The sequence below is a fragment of the Fundulus heteroclitus genome, chromosome 20 (assembly GCF_011125445.2).
Source record: "Fundulus heteroclitus isolate FHET01 chromosome 20, MU-UCD_Fhet_4.1, whole genome shotgun sequence".
NCBI classification, from domain to species: domain Eukaryota; kingdom Metazoa; phylum Chordata; class Actinopteri; order Cyprinodontiformes; family Fundulidae; genus Fundulus; species Fundulus heteroclitus.
The window spans coordinates 44,583,425-44,606,660 of NC_046380.1; the positions used below are offsets into that span (position 1 = coordinate 44,583,425).

General features: G+C 38.9%; 1 protein-coding gene across 3 annotated transcripts in view; it reads left to right on the plus strand.

Annotated features, from left to right (window-relative positions):
- cntn2 (contactin 2) overlaps positions 1-16,817 on the plus strand; it is a 118,835-nt gene extending 102,018 nt beyond the window's left edge. For 2 of the 3 annotated variants that reach the window (XM_012873379.3, XM_036152105.1), the window contains exons 19-23: positions 4,694-4,806; positions 7,752-7,938; positions 12,107-12,219; positions 12,580-12,748; positions 16,288-16,817. In XM_012873379.3, the coding sequence (XP_012728833.2) occupies positions 4,694-4,806; positions 7,752-7,938; positions 12,107-12,219; positions 12,580-12,748; positions 16,288-16,388 (683 nt within the window). In that variant the 3' untranslated portion in view covers positions 16,389-16,817. The remainder of the gene's footprint in view (positions 1-4,693; positions 4,807-7,751; positions 7,939-12,106; positions 12,220-12,579; positions 12,749-16,287) is intronic. The other variant, XM_036152106.1, reaches the window with a different exon arrangement.
- Positions 16,818-23,236: the final 6,419 nt, after the last annotated feature.

The window sequence follows — 23,236 nt, forward strand, 5'->3', positions numbered from 1 at the left end:
CTAAGCACTTGATTACTTTCATAGTCATTGATAAAATGGTTTTAGAGAAAAAAAATATTGAACTTTATAGTCTTTATAAAGTTTATAAAATTTATAGTAAATTTCAATATTTTGTAAATAAGTCAAAATTGCCTGGATTTTTACCAAACTGATGTTGTACAATTATACACTGTTAAAAGTTATTTAATGTTTCATAAATAACTCTCTGTCTGTTAAGTATTGTCTGGTGATGATCAGCTCTTAAGCTGATATCAAGCTTGAAAGGGATGAATTCGAGCACTAGCGATCTTTTAACAGCAAAACCTGCACACACATAGAATAAAGGAGTGACAACTTCTTTTCAAGTTCAAGAATTTAATAACAGAAATAAAATGAACATCCAGAGAACATCACTATGTAATGCTCGCTGCCCAATCTGTTGGTGCCTCATGTGTGAGCTTTGTCCACTTTGGCCGTTCCAGGAAGGACGTAAAAGCAGGGAGAACCGTTGGTTTCTTCTTGATAGGCTAGCATTTAGCCCTGCAGCATGAACTAACAGCGTGGTCGGGGTCGGAGGCCCTTCAATAGTCAGATCGTTCAGGTTGTCTGGTGAGGTGAGGCATCCACCGTCTCGCTTCTGCTTTCCTGCAACAGGTGACAACAATGAACAAAGCTGTTTCGGTGATCTGTACTTTGCGCCTGGTTTGCGCAGCAGTCAGAGTGAAACTTAGCTTTTTCCCAGTGTGTTGTTTATCCGGATTCAGTCAAGTCCTCTGCTTCCCCTTGGTCATTCTATTGAAGAGCATGGCTTGTGTAGGCACCTTCCCTCAGCTGCTGGCTTGTGTGTCGGTCAGGGCCGACCAGGCCCTCATGGTCCAGGCCTTCTTTGTCTGCTCTGAGAGAGCTGCTGTAGAGCTGAATCAATCAATCAATCAAATCAATCAAATTTTATTGTCAATTACAATTTGCATTGCAATCGAAAAATCAGTTCCAGTACAACCGTCCATCACATACACTTAAACAAACAAACAAACATTTGGGGGAACGATTGACTAAGGCCTTGCGTTGCCAAGCAACGCAGCCAGTCGGCCACTGCTATCAGCGCAGCCATTAGGCGCATTCCTCCAAACTGCCCCGAACCCTGCCTACACGGTGTTCACGAGGCGCTGCCCTTGAATATGTCAAAAGAAGAAGAACATCATGGGGGAAAGAAGGGGGGGGGAGAATAAAAGAGACAGATGCTTGCCAATTTATGCTCTCACAAATAAAGAGTCAAACAACCGACACAAAAAACCCTCATAGCACGAAAAGCACAAATAACACAAGACAATATATATGCAGAAGGTAAACATTTGAGACCCGTCGCATGTGCGTAATTCATCAGTTTTATGAGTATCAGTTGATGCGTGTGTGTTTGGGTGAAATGTTATATCTCCGTGAACACTCTCCAGAGGCCATTGTTCTTGATGTTATCAGCCGGCCCACAGTTCAGAAAAGCATCCACAGGTGTCAGCGGGGGAGGGGGGTAGCCAGGGACTTTTCTGAGCATTCTCCGCCATAACAATCAAGGAGTTGAGATAGGGAGGGAATCCAAATATGTTATTTGTTATGAGACAAGCTGCACTGCCTTTCCTGTCAGATTTTAAGATTTAACGGCTATGCCGTTCGCCTGCACTAGGCTTGGAACCCTAATTAGAGTAATTACAGCTACGGTGGTGTGAAAAAGTGTTTGCCCCTTCCTGATTTCTATTTATTTATTTTTTTTGCCTTGCATGTTCGTCAAACTTAAGTGCATCAAACCATTAAACTAATTTAAATATTAGTCAATGACCACACAAGTAAACACAAAATGCAGTTTTTAAATTAAGGTTTTTTTTATCAATGGAGAAAACAAATCCAAACCTACATGGCAAAGCTTTAAGAACAAAGTGATTGTCCTTAAACCTTATAACTGGTTGGGCCACCTTTTGCAGCAACAACTCCAATCAGGCGTTTGCGAACTTGCAATGAGTCTTTTCCAGCGCTCTGAAGAAATGTTGGCCCACTTTGCAGAAATCCTGTAATTCAGCAACATTGGATGTTTTTGGAACATGAACGGCCTTTTCAAGCTTGCGCTACAGCATGTCAATAGGATTCAGGTTAGGAATTTGACTAGGCCACTCCAAAATCTTCATTTTGTTTTTCCTCACACTCAAGAACTGAACTAAAAATAGGTTAAATGTTCTTGAAATGTATGTATTTTGTCCTTGATTTGAGCAGGTAAATAAGATTAACCTTCAATGCAATGAGTATTTCTACCCCTAAAACAAGATAATTAAATACACTGCACTTGAAATAAGATGATAGAGATGAGTTGTTTTACGTGCAAAATGTTATTCCATTAGCAGATAATCTTATTTACCTGTTCAAATCAAAGACAAATACACTCATTTCAAGAAAATTTTACTGTATTTTAGTTCCCCTTTTTGCAGTGCAGCCATTCAGCAGTGGACTTACTGGTATGTTCTGGATCATTGTCCTGGTGCAGAAACCAAGTTGGTACCAGGTTGAGGTCACAAACAGATGATGAAATCTACTCCTTCAGGATTTTTTTGGTGGACAGCAGAATTCACGGTTCCATTTATCACAGTCAAGCTTCTAGGACTTGCAGCAGCACATTCTTAAAAGTTAAACTTTTGTCTCATCAGTCGACAGAATATTTCCCAAATGTCTTGGAGATAATCAAGATGTGTTCTGGAAAAACTGAGACGAGCCTTAATGTTATTTTTGCTCAGCAGTGGTTTTGGTCTTAGACCTCTACTATGCAGGATATTTTTGCTTAGTCTCTTTCTGATGGTGGAAGCATGACCTCTGACCTTAAGTGAGGCAGTGATGTCTGCAGTTGTATGAATGTTGTTGTGGGGTCTTTTGTGAACTCTTGATGAGTTGTTGCTGCTCTCTTGGTGTGGTTTTAGTCCGTTAACCACCCCTGGGAAGGTTCACCACTGTTCCATGTTTTCACCATCTGTGAATAATGGCTCTCACTGTAGTCCATTGGTGTCCCAAAGCTTTAGAAAGGGCTTTGGAACAGCTACAGTTATCTAAAGATTGTAGTTATGTCAATCTGTAGTTTTACAAATTCCTGGATTGTAGAAATATTTAAGGCTCCCGTGCCATGAAATGCATCAATAGGAAAACTGTGATCTGAATACATCTGCAGTTTAAATGTAACTCACCCCCATGTAAAAGCAGACAGATTTAAAAAACTCCATCAAAATGAGTGGGGATATGCAGGAACCCGGGGGGGGGGTTGTTTTCAGGATGGGGGGAGCAGCCACAAGCTTGATTTGTCATATTGAATCATTGGAGAGTGAGCAGAGTTATGCTGGTAGTTAAGCCACTGCTCGGTCTTTTGAGGTTGAGGATTTTTCACCCCCTCGTCCTTGGAGGTTTAGGGAGGCTTGTGGAGTCTTATCAGTTTGAGCTGCTGGCTCAAGGCGCTGACTCACTGAAGCCTGAAATCGTCTCTTTGCAGGATTCAATACGAGGGAAGTTCACAGCAACTGCTGTGATGTTAGTTCTAGGTTGGACAGCCGCGTCTGCCTCTTGTTTGAGCTGATACAAGGAGGCTGATCTGGGGCTGCTGCCCTGTCTGCTGGCTGGCTGTTGAAGCCACGGCGCGAGTATCCAATGTCCAACCCAAAACCAACTTCACTGCTGTCTCACAGCAGCCCCTTCCCGGCTGCCTTAAGATACTAACGGCTGAACAATTGGTTGCTTTCATGTAAATTTGCCAATAACACATAAAGAGTTTGTAGATTTGTTTCTAGTTTCTTTTTTGAAGGAAAAAATGCTAGAGGGTTGGAAAAGTACAACAGTGCTCGCTATGGAGCCAAAGATGGAGCAAGTTGTTTTTATTTTAAGACGGAGCTCCTTGTATACCCCACAGTGGCAGAGCTACCAACGTCAGTCTCAGAATTACATCACAGCCACTGAAGGCAATGTTATTTCCAAATGCGATGCAAGACTACCGTTTAACCCTAGGAGGGCGTCACACTGATGATTTTAGACACAAAAGCAGAATTTCAACAAATATGCACTAATTTTTGAAAAATAATGTAAACAGTTGTGTAAGACAACCATGTTAACAGTGTATTGGCAAGAAAAAATAGTTGTTTTGAGGGTGAGTTACCCTTTAAACTTACCTCAGCTTTACAGCTACAGTGATATTCAAAGTGAAAATATGTATAATAGCTAACAGCTTCTCTGATTTCATAGTCTGCTGTGTATAAAGTTGTGGATAGCGCGTAAAATAAAGCAAAGCACATCATTTTCTTTTCAGTGTTGATATCACAGTTTGCTATACTGCTTTCTGCCAACCAGTGCAGTGGCCAAAAATTTCGAACGTAAATATAAACTTGGAATGGGTCTATAGGTGCACAGATAGCTCAAGATAACCTTAGACACTATAAGGTTTATTTAAAAAGAAGGTTTAAAGCCTAGTCTTACATTGCCTTAGAGACAGCATTTGAACAGAATGAGTCAATCTTCATGTACATCTGTGACAAACAGATTTTCTAATCAAAGCTTTAAAATAGTCTCTCAAGACAATATTTTCTTTTACCACAGGAGAGCAGTGACCTTGCCACTGCTGTAATAGATGTATTTATTTTCCGTTTATACATTATTTAGTATATTATGATACAGTATTATGAAGTTTGTCACCTTTCCATAGAGCCAACTGTGAGACCTTCAAGCATCAATGCCACAGCACTTTCTGCCTTTGAGATCCAGGTGTCATGGGAGCCCATCCAGCTGCTCAACAATGGTATCATTCGAGGATATGAGGTAAACAGCTTCACCCACACAAAAAACCTGTTCATCAAAAACTTTCAGATTCATTTCCTGCTTTACTTCCTTCTAATTAACTGGTTAATGCAATGAGTATTACTACTTTTACTTCATCTGGAAATATTTTAGAGAGTATTTAGCCACATCATCCTACTGTATACATACATGTTATACAGCAGATGACCGAACCAGCAGCCTTGTGAGGCCTCAATATTCCCCAGTGTTGAGGGTGACTGTTTGTTGCCAGTTTTACACAACTGGAATACCAACCTGAATCAAAAAATTATCCAACTCAATACAGGTAGCACTGCAGAGGACACTCAGTTTACTGACCCGAGGGGATGATATAATCGTCCCGAAAGTATCGCTATGGTCAACAAACAACATCTTGTCACGTAAACCAGTGTCGTAGCCAAAAATTGCTTTTCGGTAGGGCCTAATAAAAAATGGGTGGGCCAAATAATTATAGTTGAAAGTAAGTTTATATGTAAGTTGCACATTTGTAAGTTCACTATAGAGAAGATACAGGCTTAGGGGAAGGAGGAAAGACCTTCTCTATTCAAGTGAACATCCTTGAATTGACAGCGGAAAAAGATAATCAGGACTGATCACCTGTAACATGATTTAGAGCCACAAACGTGGCGGAGTAACTTCTGGATCACTTAAACTGCAAAGTCAAAGTCATTATTTCCATTTCTGAACCCAATGTCACTCAGAAACGGTCACCATCGCTTCATCGATCCAGATGCTCAGGACACACGAAACCTTTTTTTTAATGAATGGAAAACTTCTGCACCTTTTCTTTTATTAAACACAATGTTATAGTTAATGGTTAAAAAAGTGGAAAATACAGTGTTTCAAGTACTTGAAGCATGCAGCAGTTGTTATGCTGCGTCATTACACGTGATCCTGCTGTTTTCTTCTGATTCAATTTTCAATTCAATTCAATTCAATTCAATTTTATTTATATAGCGCCAAATCATGAAACATGTCATCTCAAGGCACTTTACAAAATCAAGTTCAATCATATTATACAGATTGGGTCAGATTATACAGATTGGTCAAAAATGTCCTATATAAGGAAACCAGTTGATTGCATCAAAGTCCCGACAAGCAGCATTCACTCCTGGGGAACCGTAGAGCCACAGGGAGAGTCGTCTGCATTGTACATGGCTTTGCTGCAATCCCTCATACTGAGCAAGCATGAAGCGACAGTGGGAAGAAAAACTCCCCATTAACGGGAAGGAAAACCTCCGGCAGAACCGGGCTCAGTATGAACGGTCATCTGCCTCGACCGACTGGGGTTACAGAAGACAGAGCAGAGACACAACAAGAGAGACAAAAAAGCATAGAAGCACACATTGATCCAGTAATCTGTTTTACATTAGATGGTAATAATGTTCTGTGCTGTGCACAAGGGATAAACATAGTGGAAAAAATACATAAATACAGACTGTAAAGCACTCTTTTTAAAGAGGGAGGAAGAGGAATGAGGGGTCCTGCTGAAGCTTCCAATGTGACCCTAAAAACGCCACTTAAAAGTACACGCCGACATTAACGTGTGAATAAACTGAGTATGTGCCCGAATTTAACCGCAAGGTGACGCAGCAGCCCCAGTGCTCCCCTACCCAAAAAAAAAAACAATCCAGTGCTCTTCTGTTTCTCTGTGCAACTTTAGAGGAATGTCCCATTTGGCACACATCACACCAACTTCACATGCTGATAGTTTCTACAAAAATTACATTAAATTTTTTTATTGCTTTTGTAACAGTAAGCCAAAATATGACTTAGGGAATTATGCTATGAGGCTAACGATATGGATCTGTTTAAACAGAATGGACAATACTGCCAGCTATCACATTTATGTTTTTGTATGACTTTACCAGCAGCTTTTCATGGTCTCAAATGTTAAGACTACTTACATATTTCTCAGGCACAGAAATAAAAAGAACCATGCAGAGTTAGATTTCATAACCAGACGAAGTGCTAACCATTTGCTGTAGTACAATAAATACAAACTTTAAGTTGACAAATAACTTTCTTGTTCATCCAGCTCTATACCTTCATCTAGGTGACTTTGGGTTTTCAATGATAGACACATAAATTATGGTTGGCAGGGATAAGAGGATCAGTTCAGAGATAGTTTCTACTCCATGAGCTTTGGGGTAGTTGATTGTACACTTTTGAATGGTTCGTACCTAGCATTGTTCTTGGTGTGAATCAACCAGTTAAACCTTCAGCACTCTAAAGTTAAATAGAAGTAATGAATAGGGACAAAAGGTTATTAGCAAATATGTAATAATAATTTATGTATTTATTTTCTTTTAGTTGGATAACATTGCTCTTTCTGGGAAAGCAGGCTATAAGGAGGGTCTGTGTGTTGGCAAGATGGGTGGTTTACATTAGGGGGAAAGTCTTCCCGGTAAACTGTGCATGATGCAGATGATGGTTCTGATGTGAAGTGATTTCTATGTCTAATCAGTACCAAATAACTGAGAAATGAAAGTGTTTTTTCCCCGCTCTTTTTAAACAAGAGCTGTGCCACTTGTTTCGTGTTAATGGTCAATAAATTACTATCTGTGTTCTCACAGATAATCTTTTCAAGGCTATTGATGCATGAAAAGTGCTTTCACCTAATACAAGACAAGGGCTGATTAATGTTTATTACTCCACATTGTCATAATTCAGGTTTGTATTATCAGCTTCAATGGTTTCAGTCTTTAGTTAGGAGCAAAGGCATTATTTTATTAGTGACAGAAAAGCTGATGTCAGCTGCTGATTACTTGTCAGTAAAATATGATAATCAATATTTATTTTCCTGTTTGTTGACCTTAGCTAGCCATTGCATGTGAAGACAGACAATTTACTGGCATTTATGTAAGGTGCTGTTGCATGGAGTATATGACAAGGTTAAGGAAACTATGTGTTGTCTGTGTCCTCAGATCCGATACTGGCGGCAGCATGAAAGGGAAGCAGCAGCAGACCGAGTACGAACCGCCGGACTGCAGCCAACAACCAGAGTTTCTGGCCTGCGACCAAGCACCCGATACAACGTAGCTGTTCTTGCGTACAACAGTGCCGGCACAGGGCCTCCTTCGCCTCGCACCACTGTCACTACCAGAAAACCACGTACGGCTGCAGCTCTCACACAGCACACAGGCTTTTAAATTAAACATATTCCAGCCCATTAGAGCTCTTCCTATTTGCATGTGGATATGTAAACGGAAAAAAAGGCTTTGGGAAAAAGAAAAATGTCAGATATACAGTATTTATGCTCATTTTAGTCCTTCTGTTTCTTTCAAATCACCCCTGTTCAATTAAGCTGTGTGTGGTAAATTTTTTAAAGCCAATCGAATCAACTTAATAAATGAATGTCTTAGTCATCTGGATACCTGTTCCTCTGTACATAGCACATTACTGAATACAAGAAACTTCAACAAGATTTCAAAAGCTAATTGAAATTAAAATCCATTGCACTTACACTTGTATATAACTATGGCTATCTGTGTGGGTCTAAATGTATGTCATCAGGCAATTGACAGGTCAGGGAGGTAAAACTATGTAATCAATACCAAGGAAATACTCTAGCTGTTGTGTTTTGTAAGACTATCAGAGATTTTCCATTCCTGCACAAAAGTAAGTATGAGTAGTAAAACAAATCATGAACACAGGCTGGATGTTTCCCAGACACATCTGCCCTGCCTAAGGTATGTAGTGTCTGACTGCCATTGTAAAGACTAAATTTCACACAAAACTCTATTCCAGCTTTTTTTTGGTGAAAAAAATTAAACATTATAATTTTAAAAATAGAAAGGATAAATTTTGCCTGAGAACATAGTACAGTCGGAACTGTAAGTGAGCCTGCTGCCTGCACCAGTTTATTTAACATAGTGAAAATGGTATCTTTAACTCAAGACTGATTTGGGCTACCAACAAAGGTGGTTGATGCAGATGAATACTATTTATCTTTAATTAGCAAAATAACTACAGATAAGGTCAAATCTTCTTACAGTTGAAAATGTTAGGTCCAACACTAGGTATTCATCTACATTAATAAAAACATTTTTACATTCTCTTTAATTTCATAATAAATAAAATCACCTATATTCAACTTTTACTCAAATGCAGACTTTGGTGCACCAAAACCGCCTTTTAATTCATTTATTAGAATTGATTAAATAGAGCAAGTGTTTTAAAAAAAGACTGAGCGGGGCTGTTTTCCAGAATAGCTGATCCACATCCTGTCTGTATGCAGACTTGTCACCATTCTTGATCAGTTCAGGATGGTCTGATCCGCCAACATCAGGAGTTTCACAAGCAGATCAGCTGAGGACATAGGTAATCATGATCATAGTTAATATGTAAGCATCGTTAATAACCATTAACCATGATTATACCTCATAGTTAATGTTTTCATATTTTTATGCAAGTGATTAATAGAAAAATGTCCTAATTTTACCACACATTAACAAATATGTTTCTCTGAAAATAAAATCAACAGAAAAGTACAGGAGTAGGGGATGGAAAAAGCATAAACCACAAAAGGCCAGTCAGTTAAGTCTTAACTCAGGACAGTAACAAGCAAACAGAAAAACAAAGGATAAAAGGTTCCCAAGCAGGTCAGATAAGAGTTAAATCATTACAATAACTTCTGAATATTCTCAACAGCAGTAGTTTATCCATTATTAGATCAATGGCAATAATAAGGCAACTTAAGAAGTATACTAAAAAATAAGTCTTTGACAAGCAGCATTCACTCCTCCTGAAAGAGCGTAGAGCCACAGGGACAGTCGTCTGTATTGTCCATGGTTTTGCAGCAATCCCTCATACGGAGGAAGCATGAACTGACAGTGGTGAGGAAAACTCCTCTTTAACGGGAAGGAAAAACCCCTAGGCTCAGTGTGAACGGTCATCTGCCTCGACTGACTGGGGGTTAGAGAAGACAGAGCAGAGGCACAAAAAAAGAACAGAAGCACACACTGATCCAGAAATCCTTTCTATATTATAAGCAATGGCAGATGATCTGCCCCCAGGGATGGTGTCACAGCTAACAGAACACCAGACCAGGTGTACCTACTATGAAGAGAAAAAAGACATAACATACAGTTGAAAGTTGAAATAACATCAAACAATGCAAAATTGGAGAACAGTAGGAGAACTCAGCAGAGTGAGAGAAATAGATCTTGATGCCATCCAGCAGCCTAAGCCTATAGCAGCATAACTATAGAGATAGCTCAGGATAATCTAAGCCACTAACTGTAAGATTTGTCAAAAAGGAAAGTTTTAAGCCTAGTTTTAAAAGTAGACAGGGTGTCTGCCTCAGACTAAGACTGGGAGTTGGTTCCACAGGAGAGGAGCCTGATAGCTAAAGGCTCTGCCTCCCATTCTACTTTTAGAGACTCTAGAAACCACCAGCAGACCTGCAGCCTGAGAGCGAAGTGCTCTTTTAGGAACATACGGGGTAATCAGAGCTCTGATATATGATGGAGCTTGATTATTAAGGACTGTATGCATTTAAAGGATAAATTTAAACTATTGATTTAACAGGAAGTCAATGAAGGGAAGCTAAAATAGAAGATAAACATGATCTCTCTTGTTAATTTTAATAAAACTCTTGCTGCAGTGTTTTGGATCAGCTGAAGGCTTCAAACTGCAATTTGTGGACTTCCTGATAGTAAAGAATTACAATAGTCCAGCCTTGAAGTAACAAATGCATGGACTAGTTTTTCAGCATCACTCCTAATTTTGACTACATTCTGGAGGTGAAAACAGGAAACTCTGGAAACCTGCATAAATGTGGAATTTAAATTACATGTTCTGGTCAAAAATAACTTTTTACTTTATTACAAGAGACCAGTTTACTAGCATCCAGATTATAGGAGCAATAAACAATATTTCACCACTATGTGGTGCTTGAGCATTGTCTGTAGACCAAAACAAGATGTGTGACAAGCCGCACCTCTTTCTACATTCACTGGGGTTGCTCTCCATGTTGCTCCAATGCTGCACTGCTCTGACGGTGGCATTTTAGAGCAGGGAAGGGCTAAGCCCTGAGTGGCAGCTGTTCACATGCACGTACTTGCATGTGCTGCCAGCTCAGTTATGTAAACAAGAGACTGGTGAACAAGATAGAGGGATGCGGTGTGACATCATACAATAGCACATCTGAAATATTACCTTTAGTTCTTTGTATGTAAAATAATGAAATTTTGCTTATTGCTCCTTAAAGTGATTAGGACATTTATTTTTTAGGACTCCAAAGATGACAACTTCTGTCTTGTCAGAAGTTAAAAGCATATAATTGTAATGATCAGAGGCAGGGGACTCAGAATTCAGCCAGACAAGCAGAGGTTCAGATCAGGATATTTTATTAACTAATATCAAAAACAGGGAAAAGCCAAAGAGACTGTCAAAACAAAAGACGGCAGATAAACAAACAGTCCAGCAGGGCAGGTGAAACAGGAACAGACAGAACAGGATGGCTCAGGTTTCTGGAGACAAGGGAGTCAAAATCCAAAAGCAAAACATAAACTGAATATTGCAAGGGGAGACTCACCCATAAACTCAACAAGACGACCTGGAACTGATGTCCGGTCTCAACAGCTTATATGGAGGAGGAAGCAGGTGAAACCGGTGAGAGATGATTGCAGCAGGGTTATACAAACCTATAACAGAAGATAAAGCGAAGACTAAAACTGAATGACACAACAGGATAAACTAAAACAATAAACAAGCTAAACAAGAACCTAGACAAAACAAAACTCAAAGTAGCCAGAGAACCTAAGACAAGAGAGTAAAATAACTTACATAACATAAACCAGAACAGAACCCAGAATATTACAATAATTTAAAGTCATCTAGTTTTTGATGCCATCAAGACATGCCCGTAGTCTAAGTAACTGAATGAATTTGTCAAGATTTATGGATAAATATAGGTGATTATCATCAGCAAAATTAATCCCATGCCTTCTGATAATTTTACTAATCACTAATATATATATATATATATAGTAAAGAGAATAGACCCAAGGACTGAACCATGTGGTGCTCCACAAGTAACCCTAGAATTTGAAGATTTATTATTAACATGAACAAACTGGAATCCTGTCAGATAAATAACATTTAAACCAGCCTAATGCTTTCCCCTTAATCCCTACAGTATGTTTAAGTCTTTTTTGGAGAATATTGTGATCAACTGTAGCAAATGCAGTACTGACATCTAATGGGACAAGTACTGACTCAAGTCCATTATCTGAGCTCATGAGAATATTAGTAGTTTCCTGTCTTTCAATTTCAGCTCCTGACCGTCCTCCAGGCAACGTCTCCACTGACACTAAAGGATCAGAAGTAACGTTGAAGTGGAGTCATGTGAAAGCTCTCCATAATGAGTCAGTCGTGCTGGGCTATAAGGTAAGTTCACTAAACACTGTTAATATCTGAATGTAAAGTCTTACCTGTCAACACTGACCAAAGGTGCTTCATGTATTTCTCACCTCACCATGTCCCCAGAAAACCCTGTGACCTTTCATATTTTTCCCTGACCTCTAAAGACGGAAGTTCATGCTGTGGTATTTAAAGGTCCCAGAATCTTCTCAGTAGAGATATGGGAAACTATAAGTGACTACAGAAAGAAACAAAATGTTTAGCAGGATTTATGAATGTTTGCCTTTCCATCAGCTACAGATAACTACATAAACTACTGATAAGTGTACACTCTAATTTTGATCTAGCACTTTGTCCTTTAAGACCTGTGCATGTTGTATATTTTAGGTTCTGTACAGACATGATGATCAGACTGTAATGAAGTTTCTGGACAAAACAAAGACATCAGTGAGCCTACCTCTACCAAAAGACTATGGTTATGTGGTGCTGGAGATCCGAACCTGGGGAGAGGGTGGAGATGGGCCGACTCATGAGATTATTGTGTCCCAGGATTCTGGTAAGATGGGACAAAATTTCTGTGACAAGTTTCAAAGGAATAAGTGTGCATTATTGATAAGTAAAAAAAACTATAAAGTGTTAATGGTAGCACAACAACTTACCAAGAAGATCCATTCACTGTGATAAAGATACTTTGGAGAACTGAACCTAAAAATAAAAAATAAAAACTGTTCAAGCCAGACTCCACATACTGCAGCTTGTCTTTGATCTTAACAAGCAGAAAGTGCTGTCCTTGCTGTGGGAGTTAGAATGATAGATGGGAAGGAGGGGCCACAAAAAGAACTGCACCCAAGTTCGGTTCTAGGTTTTTCAAGTGATGATGCCCTGGCATCACATTTACCAATGAAGAGGAAAAGAAAAATAATCTTTAGGGATGGGTACCAAATTCGATACTTTCATATGCACAGACCGAATCTCGCTGGTACTATCGGATACCGATTCACATAAAATCAAACATTACTATGTTTTAGGTACTTAAATGCATCATGGTGACACTGAGGGAGTGGAAGAATGTGTGATTTTCCATGCTAAACATGAACACAGCATTGCACACACAAGAGCATAATGATGTCAGTAGCCGCTGGTCCAAAAGTGGTTGAAATATTGCTCCACTTTCCAAAAATGCGACACAGATTAGACTGCAATATTTGTGAAGCAAAGTGCAAGAATACTTCTAATTTGAGGAAGCACCTGGTCACATCTGCCAATTTAAAGATTTTCTCACTATATTCGGCTACTTTTCAGACCCATCCAGCAACCTTTTTTCAAAAAAGTGACTAAAAATCTAGCAACTTTCTTCTTTGTTATTGGTGATTTCCTGTGAAAGTAACAATCATTCTTTAGTTATTGTCTTGTGAGAGCGGAGAGTGCTGCTGTAAGCCCCTTCCTACTTCTCCAAGCCCTGTCTCCCAGACAGACAGCTGCTGATGCTGCTTCGTTCTGAAACCCGCCTGTATTTAGAGCAAAGAGTGCAGAGAGGAGAGTCTCTATTCCCTCATTGCAAACGTATCCCACCCTGATTTAAAAGCAGGATAAAACATGTTTTTAATATAGTTTTTTCTTTCTCTGAAACAGTTGTACTCAAACAATTCCCTGAATTTTATCCACACACAGCTTCAATCCCATATTCACCTTGTTCACTCAGTACCTCTGATAACTTTTCTTTTGGTATAAAATTGTTTATGTGCTGTAGATTTAGGCAATGTTTTAAAATCCATAAATTATTTCATAAAGTTCATTTGTAGATCCAAACTAATTTATAACTGAAAAATAAATATGTTAAATTAAAAAAATGTATTAATAAATTAATATTTATTACTACACAAACACACAACGTACCGAAAGTAGGTACTGTTAAATATCAGTAGCAATTCCCTTTTCTTAATCAATCTGCTGATTCAATAATGACCGTGGTGTTTCCTTTACCAGGGCTCAAACCGATTGTGGAGGCTCTCCATCTGTGGGAGGTTTCACAGACCTATGGCCAGAGCTGGCCCATATTTATATGAGACTCAAAGCCAAACTTTCTTTGGCGTGCCACCACTTTTTTTGCCGTGCCTTGAAAATCTTTGAAAATCTTAAATAGACTGGACAGCTCTTAATTTTCTCTATGTTCTCAAAACTGAACCAGCAAAAGAAGATGATGCAGCAATATTTGAATTAATATTTAAAGGCTAGCATCCATCCATTAAGCTTACCCTTCATACTTAGGGGCACAGAAAGTGGTGTTGAAAGATTCCATCTGCCCGCACAACACACTTCCTTAATGTTGTGCTCAGTTACTGTAGTTTTGTGGTGTTCCCTAGTCACAGACCCACAACACTAGTAAAATAACTACACAGAATTGCAATATCAGTGAAAGCAGTAATTTAGTCAGTATCTGTCTGATGTCTCAGTATTTTGAGACATAAAGCACAATTTTTTTATTCATATATTTTACGTTTTCGATTTAACTGGCTGCATTGATGGCACTCACATTCTTATCACTGCTCCTATTCTAAATGAAAGAGATTATGTGAATAAGAAGTTATTTCCATAGCAATGTGCTGTAGGTCTAATTCACTGGGCCTGATCTTCAAATATTCCAAATAAGGACAGCTAAATTGCGTGGACAAAAAAAAAAATGTGTGAGCAATAAGTGGGGGTGTTGCACCTGATCTTTAAGGAATGTGCCCCCAGTGAATAAAATGTGGAAAACAGATTTGGTCCACCCCATTTAAATTAATTTAAATGAATGGAATTCCTAAATTGTGCTTATTACTGGCAGTTTAGGAGCTGCTGTCAAAGAAAGATTAAATCCTTCACATAATCTCTCCAAACACTCAGGACTCACAAAACAGTTTTTAATTAATGGAGAACTTCTGCTATTTCTCCTAGAGACAATATTAATTATTGTTAATGGATGGATGGAATAACATTATAACAATTGTGAATATTCTTTATAGGGCTTTTTAAGTGTTGCAAAATGCTACAAACAAAGGTACCAACATTTAAAAGACAAAAAAAAACTTAAGTTAAATTTAAAAGATTGCATATCAATCATAGAACCTGGAAAAGCTGACTGTCAGCAGTAAGTGACTCCCCGACCCTACTCTGTGTCCATGAACGAGCCGTACAGTCAGACTTACAGCGAGATTCATCTCTAAACAGCTGGATTTACCTCCACCAACACTTCACAACAGCCACTTATGGCAAAATATTGCAAACCAAGGAAGCCTCAAAATAATTTGTTCCAAAATAACTGTGTTTTAATTGCTGGAGATCCCTGCAGACCTGCACGGATGAGCCGGTATAGACGATAGGATGGACGGATAGAAGTTACAGAGTCCGTATTCGAACAAAGAGGGAGGGAGTTATGAATAACCTGTGGACCGGCTGCTCTAGAATGCTCGCACATCCTCAAATAACAAGGACAGTTCCCTTTTCGGACAATATTTCAGTCATTTGAAATGTACCCAGATTTGTCCGCGATGTCTCTGTTTTATAAATGAGAGCTAGGCTTGAATTTACTCAACGACAGCTGTAATAGGAGCTTGTTGCGTTGCAGTCAGTTACAGACAGAGATCGCGATCAACACCCCCTCCCCTTACACACACACAGACAGACACACACACACACACACACACACACACACACACACACACACACACACACACACACACCGTTAGACCTGCACTGTGCCCTTTCCTCGTCTTTCCAGGCTGAGGCTGCACACAGGGTTAGTCCAAACAACCCTGCTAGCAAGGAGACATGTTCTTGAGTTTTTAACCTTGATTACAATCTCTTCAGTCCATTTCTCTGCAATGAAGTCTATATGTTGTATGTTATATTTCAGTATCCCTAATGTAAGAAAAGCTGAGATTATTTTCTCAATACACCACCATGATATTGGGTCAAGACAAAAAGATCCTGATCCGGCCTAAACTGAGTTGCCTTGTTCTCTCTCTCTCTCTCTCTCTCTCTCTCTCTCTCTCTCTCTCTCTCTCTCTCTCTCTCTCTCTCTCTCTCTCTCTCTCTCTCTCTTTCTCTGTTTTACAGAAACTGGAATGATGGTTCAGAAAGATGCCTCGATTCCTCTGTGCAGCTCCCTTTTCCGCATCATCACTGCCGTGTTTCTTCTCACTCTTTATTTCCTGTGATCTCTCCTAGTCTGTTACTGATAATGACGCTAAGGCTTCTAGGGGTGGTAGGGGTTGTGACTTTCAATCTAACCATTAAGATTTGTTTCCCCCCTAAAACAGCAATTTTAATATGTCAATGCAATGGAAGTAAAGGGGTATGTCAGATAGGCACCAGAACCTATCACTGAGTCTGTAATTCACACTGACGGCAACATTTATTTTCGATTGACAAAAATGTTTCAGTAGTTATTTTTTCTTGCATGACTTATAGCAGGCCCCACCTCCCATTTATAGAGACTGTATGGTCTTTGTTCATGGGGCAACGTGACCTAATAGAATGACGAGTGCATGTGTCTCCCTCTTTAGAGAAGATGGTCTTACTTGTTTCTGCAATACGAGTGACTAAGCACATGCATTAAACTGGTTTCTGAGCTGAAGCTCTTAAAATGTTGTTTGGTATTTTTCTTTGAACGAAATGTTTGTTCTTGTTTGTATGTACTAACTTGTTTACTTGTTTCCCCGCTACACATGGAATTTTGCAGTTAATACCATTATACTCTGCATTGCATACAGGACTGTCTCAGAAAATTAGAATATTGTGATAAAGTTCTTTATTTTCTGTAATGCAATTAAAAAACATGAAATGTCATACATTCTGGATTCATTACAAATCAACTGAAATATTGCAAGCCTTTTATTGTTTTAATATCGCTGATTATGGCGTACAGCTGAAGAAAACTCAAAAATCCTATCTAAAAATATTTCATTTCATGTTTTTTAATTGCATTACAGAAAATAAAGAACTTTATCTCAATATTCTAATTTTTTTTCTGAGACAGTCCTGTATATTTTTGGAGGGCAGTTAGATAGCTTGGGACATAAAGTTAGTAAAATTGCTGTGGCTGTGCTTAAACCAAGTGGCAAATGGCCCCTACTTAGATTAAAAAGAAAAACCGAAGAGTTTTTTTTTTTGTTAAACCACTGTAGCAAAAGCATGTGAACTGCCAGTTTGTGCCTCAGTATCGCAGAAGAACTGGCAAGAAGGAATTTATTTCAGTTGCATTAGTACTTTAATTCAGTTCACAGGGTAATAGCAAGGAAACATTCTGATAGGGTCACAGCTTAGATCAGATTTTGGGACATGAATAATGAATCCTTCACTATTAAATACAGAACATATGAGGCTCCTGTCTTGAAGTGAAAAAGTTGCTGTTGCTAAAAGAAAATATGGCCTTTTTCACAACAACATACAAAACAATAACTATGGTAGTTTAGAAACATGAAATTAAATGAGTAATTTCTTGATTTGTGCTAATGTCTTTAGGAGTAAATATTAAAGTGCAACCACCGGATGGACCTTTAAGCTGCATATTTGTATTCTTCTTTGCTGTGTTTGTGTTTTGTCTCATTTGTAACCATAGCAGACTGCAGAACATGCTTACTCTTTGGATTATTGATTGAATTTTGCCTGCAGTATCAGAAGGGTCATGTTTCTTGGGTATGTTACTGATACTTCTCTGCTGATAAGCTTAATCACAGGGAGAGATGAAAGAGTTATCAGTACAGTTACACTGTGGTCGGACTATCAGCCCTGATATAAAACGTCAGATTTTCTGCAGTTATTAGAGACCATTTACCTTCTGAAACGCTTGTCTTGTTCAGTTGTTTCTTCGGGTTGTTTTCAATTTTTTTTGCCTAATTCTTTTATGCATACATTTTTTTCCATGTATTTATTTTTATGCCAAAAACATTTTTTATTTGCACATTTATTGTCAAAGTGTTGCTCTACCTTTTATTTATTATCTAGGATTTGGTTAAGCATGTTTACATGTTTTCTGAGAAATTCTAAGAGCTTGCTTTTCTGTAACATCTGAACTAAGCAGAAAGGCTGTTTTAGCCTTTGTGCCATAACAGTGCATGACGTTCAGATATGAAATTATCTGGTTTTAAAAGTGTATGTTGAAGCTGAAGTTGTGCGTCAGTTGATTCACGGCTGTAAAATGTGCTGGCAGTGACTACTGAGATGATAAGAAATTATCTGTATTTCTTCATTGAATAAACAGTAGTTATAAGTACTAATCTTTTTAAACATTATTTTCTGATCAGAGTTCATAAAGGGGCAGAAAGTTCTAGAACAGCCTGTGAATCCAGCTTATTGATATATCGGTACCACTAAGCTCTCTTCTGAAGCAGTCAGCATTTGGGTCAAGTTTCCGAAATGATTTAGGTTTTGTTAGGTTCTAAACTAGAAACTGCATTTAGAAGAAAATCAGCATAGTGTAAATGTTTTTGTAAAACTACATGACATTCTGGTTAATAATGTATGAAAACAAAGAGCTGTGTTAGAAAGATCCACTTTGAGTTCTTCTGTCTTAGCTTCTGTTCAATACTCGTATTGTCAACCTGTATGCTTGTGTCATATTGGTCTCAACAGAATCAAACAAATGTTCTTAATAACACATAATTCATATAGTGTAAAGATGATCTGGTGTTTTTCTGAAAGCACTCATGACCCATTATCAACCTGCAGTTTTTATTGAGTGACTAAAGCTTGGTGGACAACTGCAAAATAAACAATTTGATTAAATGTTTGCTGACCTGTAAGGTAGAGTACAAATGCAAAACATGGTAAAAATTTAACATTTTTGTCAGTTTGAGGATAAACCTTTAATTTAATGTTTTGTTGTGCCTAAATACATAAACTTGTTGTACCTATATATTTAAATGGATATGGTACCAGAACATTTTGGTGTTTACTTTGCTGGTGGTTGGATAATAGACTACTTGATTATACATGTGTATGCTTTATTTTAGCATTTCAACTGCTGCTGATTTGGTTTTAGTTTGTGGAATATCAGAAAAAATTGCCATCCATTTTTTTTCTGTCAGTACTGCAAGGGGGTGGCATGTTGCTGGTGCAAAACTCCAGCAGTCAGTGGGAGAGAGGTGGGGAGATAAAAACTAGGAAACGTTTTCAATAAAAACTAAAAAAAAATCCCCAAGGATCTTTGTTGTTATTATGTGACCATAAGGATTCAGATTAAGATTTCTGATTCAATGATAAAGGGCTTCTGATATTTCTCTTGATAGATACAGTATACATTAGGGGTGTCCCGATTCCAGTTTTTTCCAGACCGAGTATGAGTACTTCAGTTTAGGGACTTGCTGATTCTAAGTACTGATATTGAGTACTTCATAAATTGGGACTTATAGATCACATATAACTTAATATAATTTAACATTGAAAACGACTGATCATCAAAGGCGATGAATTCAGTAAGAGCTTCAGGTATGTTTCTGGAGTACGTGTTGCAATCTTGGTTTTGCTGCAGAAAACTGAATTCTGTGTAATTTTTGGTCTTAAAATGTTTCATCTAATTTTTGTGTTAAAAGGCACCTTTTTTGCCCCTCTTCACAGCTTGGCTGAGCACAGCAGTCTGCTTTTTTAGTATCCTCTATGTGTACCTTGAAATATCTCCAAACAACAGACATTTTCACCCCCCTCCTTCTAGCTTTTCTTTTTGAGGGTCAGCAAACAACCTCTTGACGTATTAGCACCACCACCTGGCATGGAGTGGTGTCTAGCTTTTGAGTTGTAGCGTAGGAGGAAAATCAAGCACAAGATTGGTATTGGTTCAGAGTATCGGGTTGCTTTTACAAGTACGAGTACTTGACGCCGGTATCGGGACACCCTTAGTATATATAGTCCATATCCCTCTTAGTGCTTATCTTTCCTGATAAAAGCAATAGGTTGCCATTTTGCTTAATAGTTGTTCTTTTGGACTCGGCTCCAAGACCCTCTAATGAACAAGTGTAAACCCCTAATAAATGTTTTAATAGCTCCTCTTGATCCAGATACCAGAACCGTTTACAAAAGAATTAACATGTTTATACCTGAATTTTAATGCCTACTCTGTCTTCTACGCAGGAATGTAGAGCATCCCACAGCAGTGTTCAGAATGTAGTTATGATTTGTGTTGTTGCTTTATACTCTGTACAGTGTTTTCTAAATGCCTTCAGTGTTCTCTCCAGAGCCATAAACACCTGTGGTCGTGTATAAGCGGCCTGGCCCAAACAAACCTGGCTTTATCATTAGTATTTACCTCCCTCCAGGTAGTTGAAGTGACGGGGCTGAATCAGTGCTGGTCTATTTTGCCTTTGGGTGGTCTTTTTTAAAACTGTGGTTGAATGCAAGTTTAAAGAATGTGGTTTAAAGCTGGTTTTAATAAACACATTGGAATTATATTTGAGCAATGTGTTCTTTCTATTTTATGTCAACTCAAACAAAAATCACTACATGTCATTCTCTGGGTAGGTGGCACAAAAGTTTAACTTTTTTTATGAAATCCAAGCACCCCAAAAAAGGTGGCCAAATGGTCAGATAAAAAGCATAAAATATTCACCCCTGTGATGTAACTGTTGAGCTTTGCATCCTACTTATTTACAAAAATAGCTGAGATGCTCCTTCGGATGCATGGGCTGCAGCAAGACTGAAATTAGACACTTAGAAATCTATAAATTGCTGTAACATTAACAATCACCTTCCCGTTTTAGATCTGCCTGAGTAGGAGGTGAAAAAAGTATTAACACCCTTTACTATTGTAAAAGTAGTATGGGTGTAAATACTGGAATATTAATTAATTATTTGAAAATATCAAGTACAAGTTTATATCATCAGAAAAACTACTGTAAGTATAAAATGTAAATGATCTCATGATGAAAAAAAATGCCGTAAGTTGTGAACTATTTCCCTCTAGTTTGACAGAAGAAACAAGTAGCATGTATGGGTAATTCTCATTTAAAATACCTCAAATTTGTATTTAAGTGAGCATTGTGTCTGAGTGAATGTAGCGTATGTAGTTAAAGCCCATCTGCACAGAATAAACATTTCAAATCTTTCTCAGATAATCTTTCTTAGATAAATCGTTACAAAATGAGTGAACTATAAAACATCTCAAAAAATGTTTATTACAAAATTTTCAAGTGTACAAAAATCCTTCCACAAGGAATTTGCAAATGACCCATGGAAAACACATCATCTTTAAAAAAAATTCTAGTCCTTGACCATGAAATTTATCTGCTTAAAGCATTGGCATTGTAACACATTCATCATAACTGAAAGCTATAATGTGTAACTTTTGCAATTAAATGGATGTCTGTTATATTCACTTCCTTTCCCAATGAGTTCACATAATCACTATCACCACTTGGTAAATCTTTCTGTATTCACAGTAGTCAGGGTTTTCTCCAAGAAGTGGCGAGAATCCAGACACCAGGTTGAAAAAACTCTGTATACTGTGAAATACAGAGAGATTTACCTAATTAGACTTAGACTCAACTTTATTTATCCCTTGGGATTGCTCCTTCAGGGAAATTCTGGTTCCAGTAGCTTATACAGAGTACAAAGGGCAGAATTAGAACCATTGAAGATAGAATACAACAGACAATAAAATGCAATATAAAAACAGTGTATATAGTGCAAAAAAAAGTTCTAATGTCCTGGAATGTGATAAATAAATAAATAATTACCCAAACTACACAGTAGTTTGCATGTGTTATTGCACAGTGAGAGATAGGAAATGACATGAGTTACAACAGGTACTGTTTTGCACAAGATGTCCAAAGGAGGGAGGGGGGGGGGGGGGCTGGCCCTTCCTTGTCCCTCCTCCTATCACCTCCTCCTTCCCCCAAGTGAGGAGTTGTACAGCTTGATGGCTTGAGGAACAAAGGAGTTCAGCAGTCTGTTGGTCCTAATTTGGGGAGGAGCAATCTCCCACTGATCAAGCTCCTCTGAGTGGTGAAGACAGTGTTAAGAGGGTGGCTGGTATTGTCCATAATGTCCTGCAGTTTGTTAAGTGTCCTTGTCTCAGCCACCGTCTCCAGAGAGTCCAGCTTCTTGCAAATCACAGAGCTGGCTTGCCTGACCAGTTTGTCCAGTCTGGAGGTATCCTTCTTGGATGTGCTGCTCCCACAGCACACCACCATGTAGAAGAGGACACTGGCAACCATAGACTGGTAGAACATCTCCAACAGCTTGTTGCAGATGTTGAACGACATCAGTCTCCTCAGGAAGTAGATCCTGCACTGTGTCTTCCTGTGCAGGTGGTTGGTATGTGTTGACCAGTACAGTTTATTGTTCAGCCACACTCCAAGGTATGTATATGAGTCCACAGCCTCCACCTCAGCCCCGTCCAGTAGTACTGGCTTAGTCTTTGGTCCATTCCTCCCAAAGTCTATGACCAGCTCCTTCGTCTTGCAGATGTTGAGCTCCAGGTGGTTGGTGTGGCACCAGGTGGCAAAGTCCCCCACCAGACTCCTGTACTCCTTCTCTCTGTTGTCCCTGATACACCCCAAAATGGCTGTGTCATCTGCATACTTCTGTTTGTGACACAGCTCAGAGTTGTAACAAAAGTCTGAGGTGTATAGGGTGAAGAGGACAGAGTCCAGCACTGTGCCCTGAGGGGCTCCAGTGCTGCTGACCACAGTGTCAGAGATGATGTCTTTCAGCCTGACATAGTGTGGCCTGTCTGTGAGGTAGCTGGAGATCCATGCCACCGGGCAGGGGTCCACTCCAATGCGATTCAGTTAGTCTCTGAGCAGGGAGGGCTGGATGGTGTTGAATGCACTTGAGAAGTTCAGTAAGAGAATCCTTGCCGTGGCACTTCCCTTATCCAGGTGGGAATGGACTTGTGTAGTAGGTAGAGGATGACGTCCTCCACTCCTACACCTTGCATATATGCCAACTGCAGCCGGTCCTGGGCGTGTTGTACTTGAGGTCTGAGAAGATTGAGGAAGATCTGCTCCATTGTCTTCATCAGATGTGAAGTAAGTGATTTCCACAGGTCGGAAATCGTTCAGCTCACAGG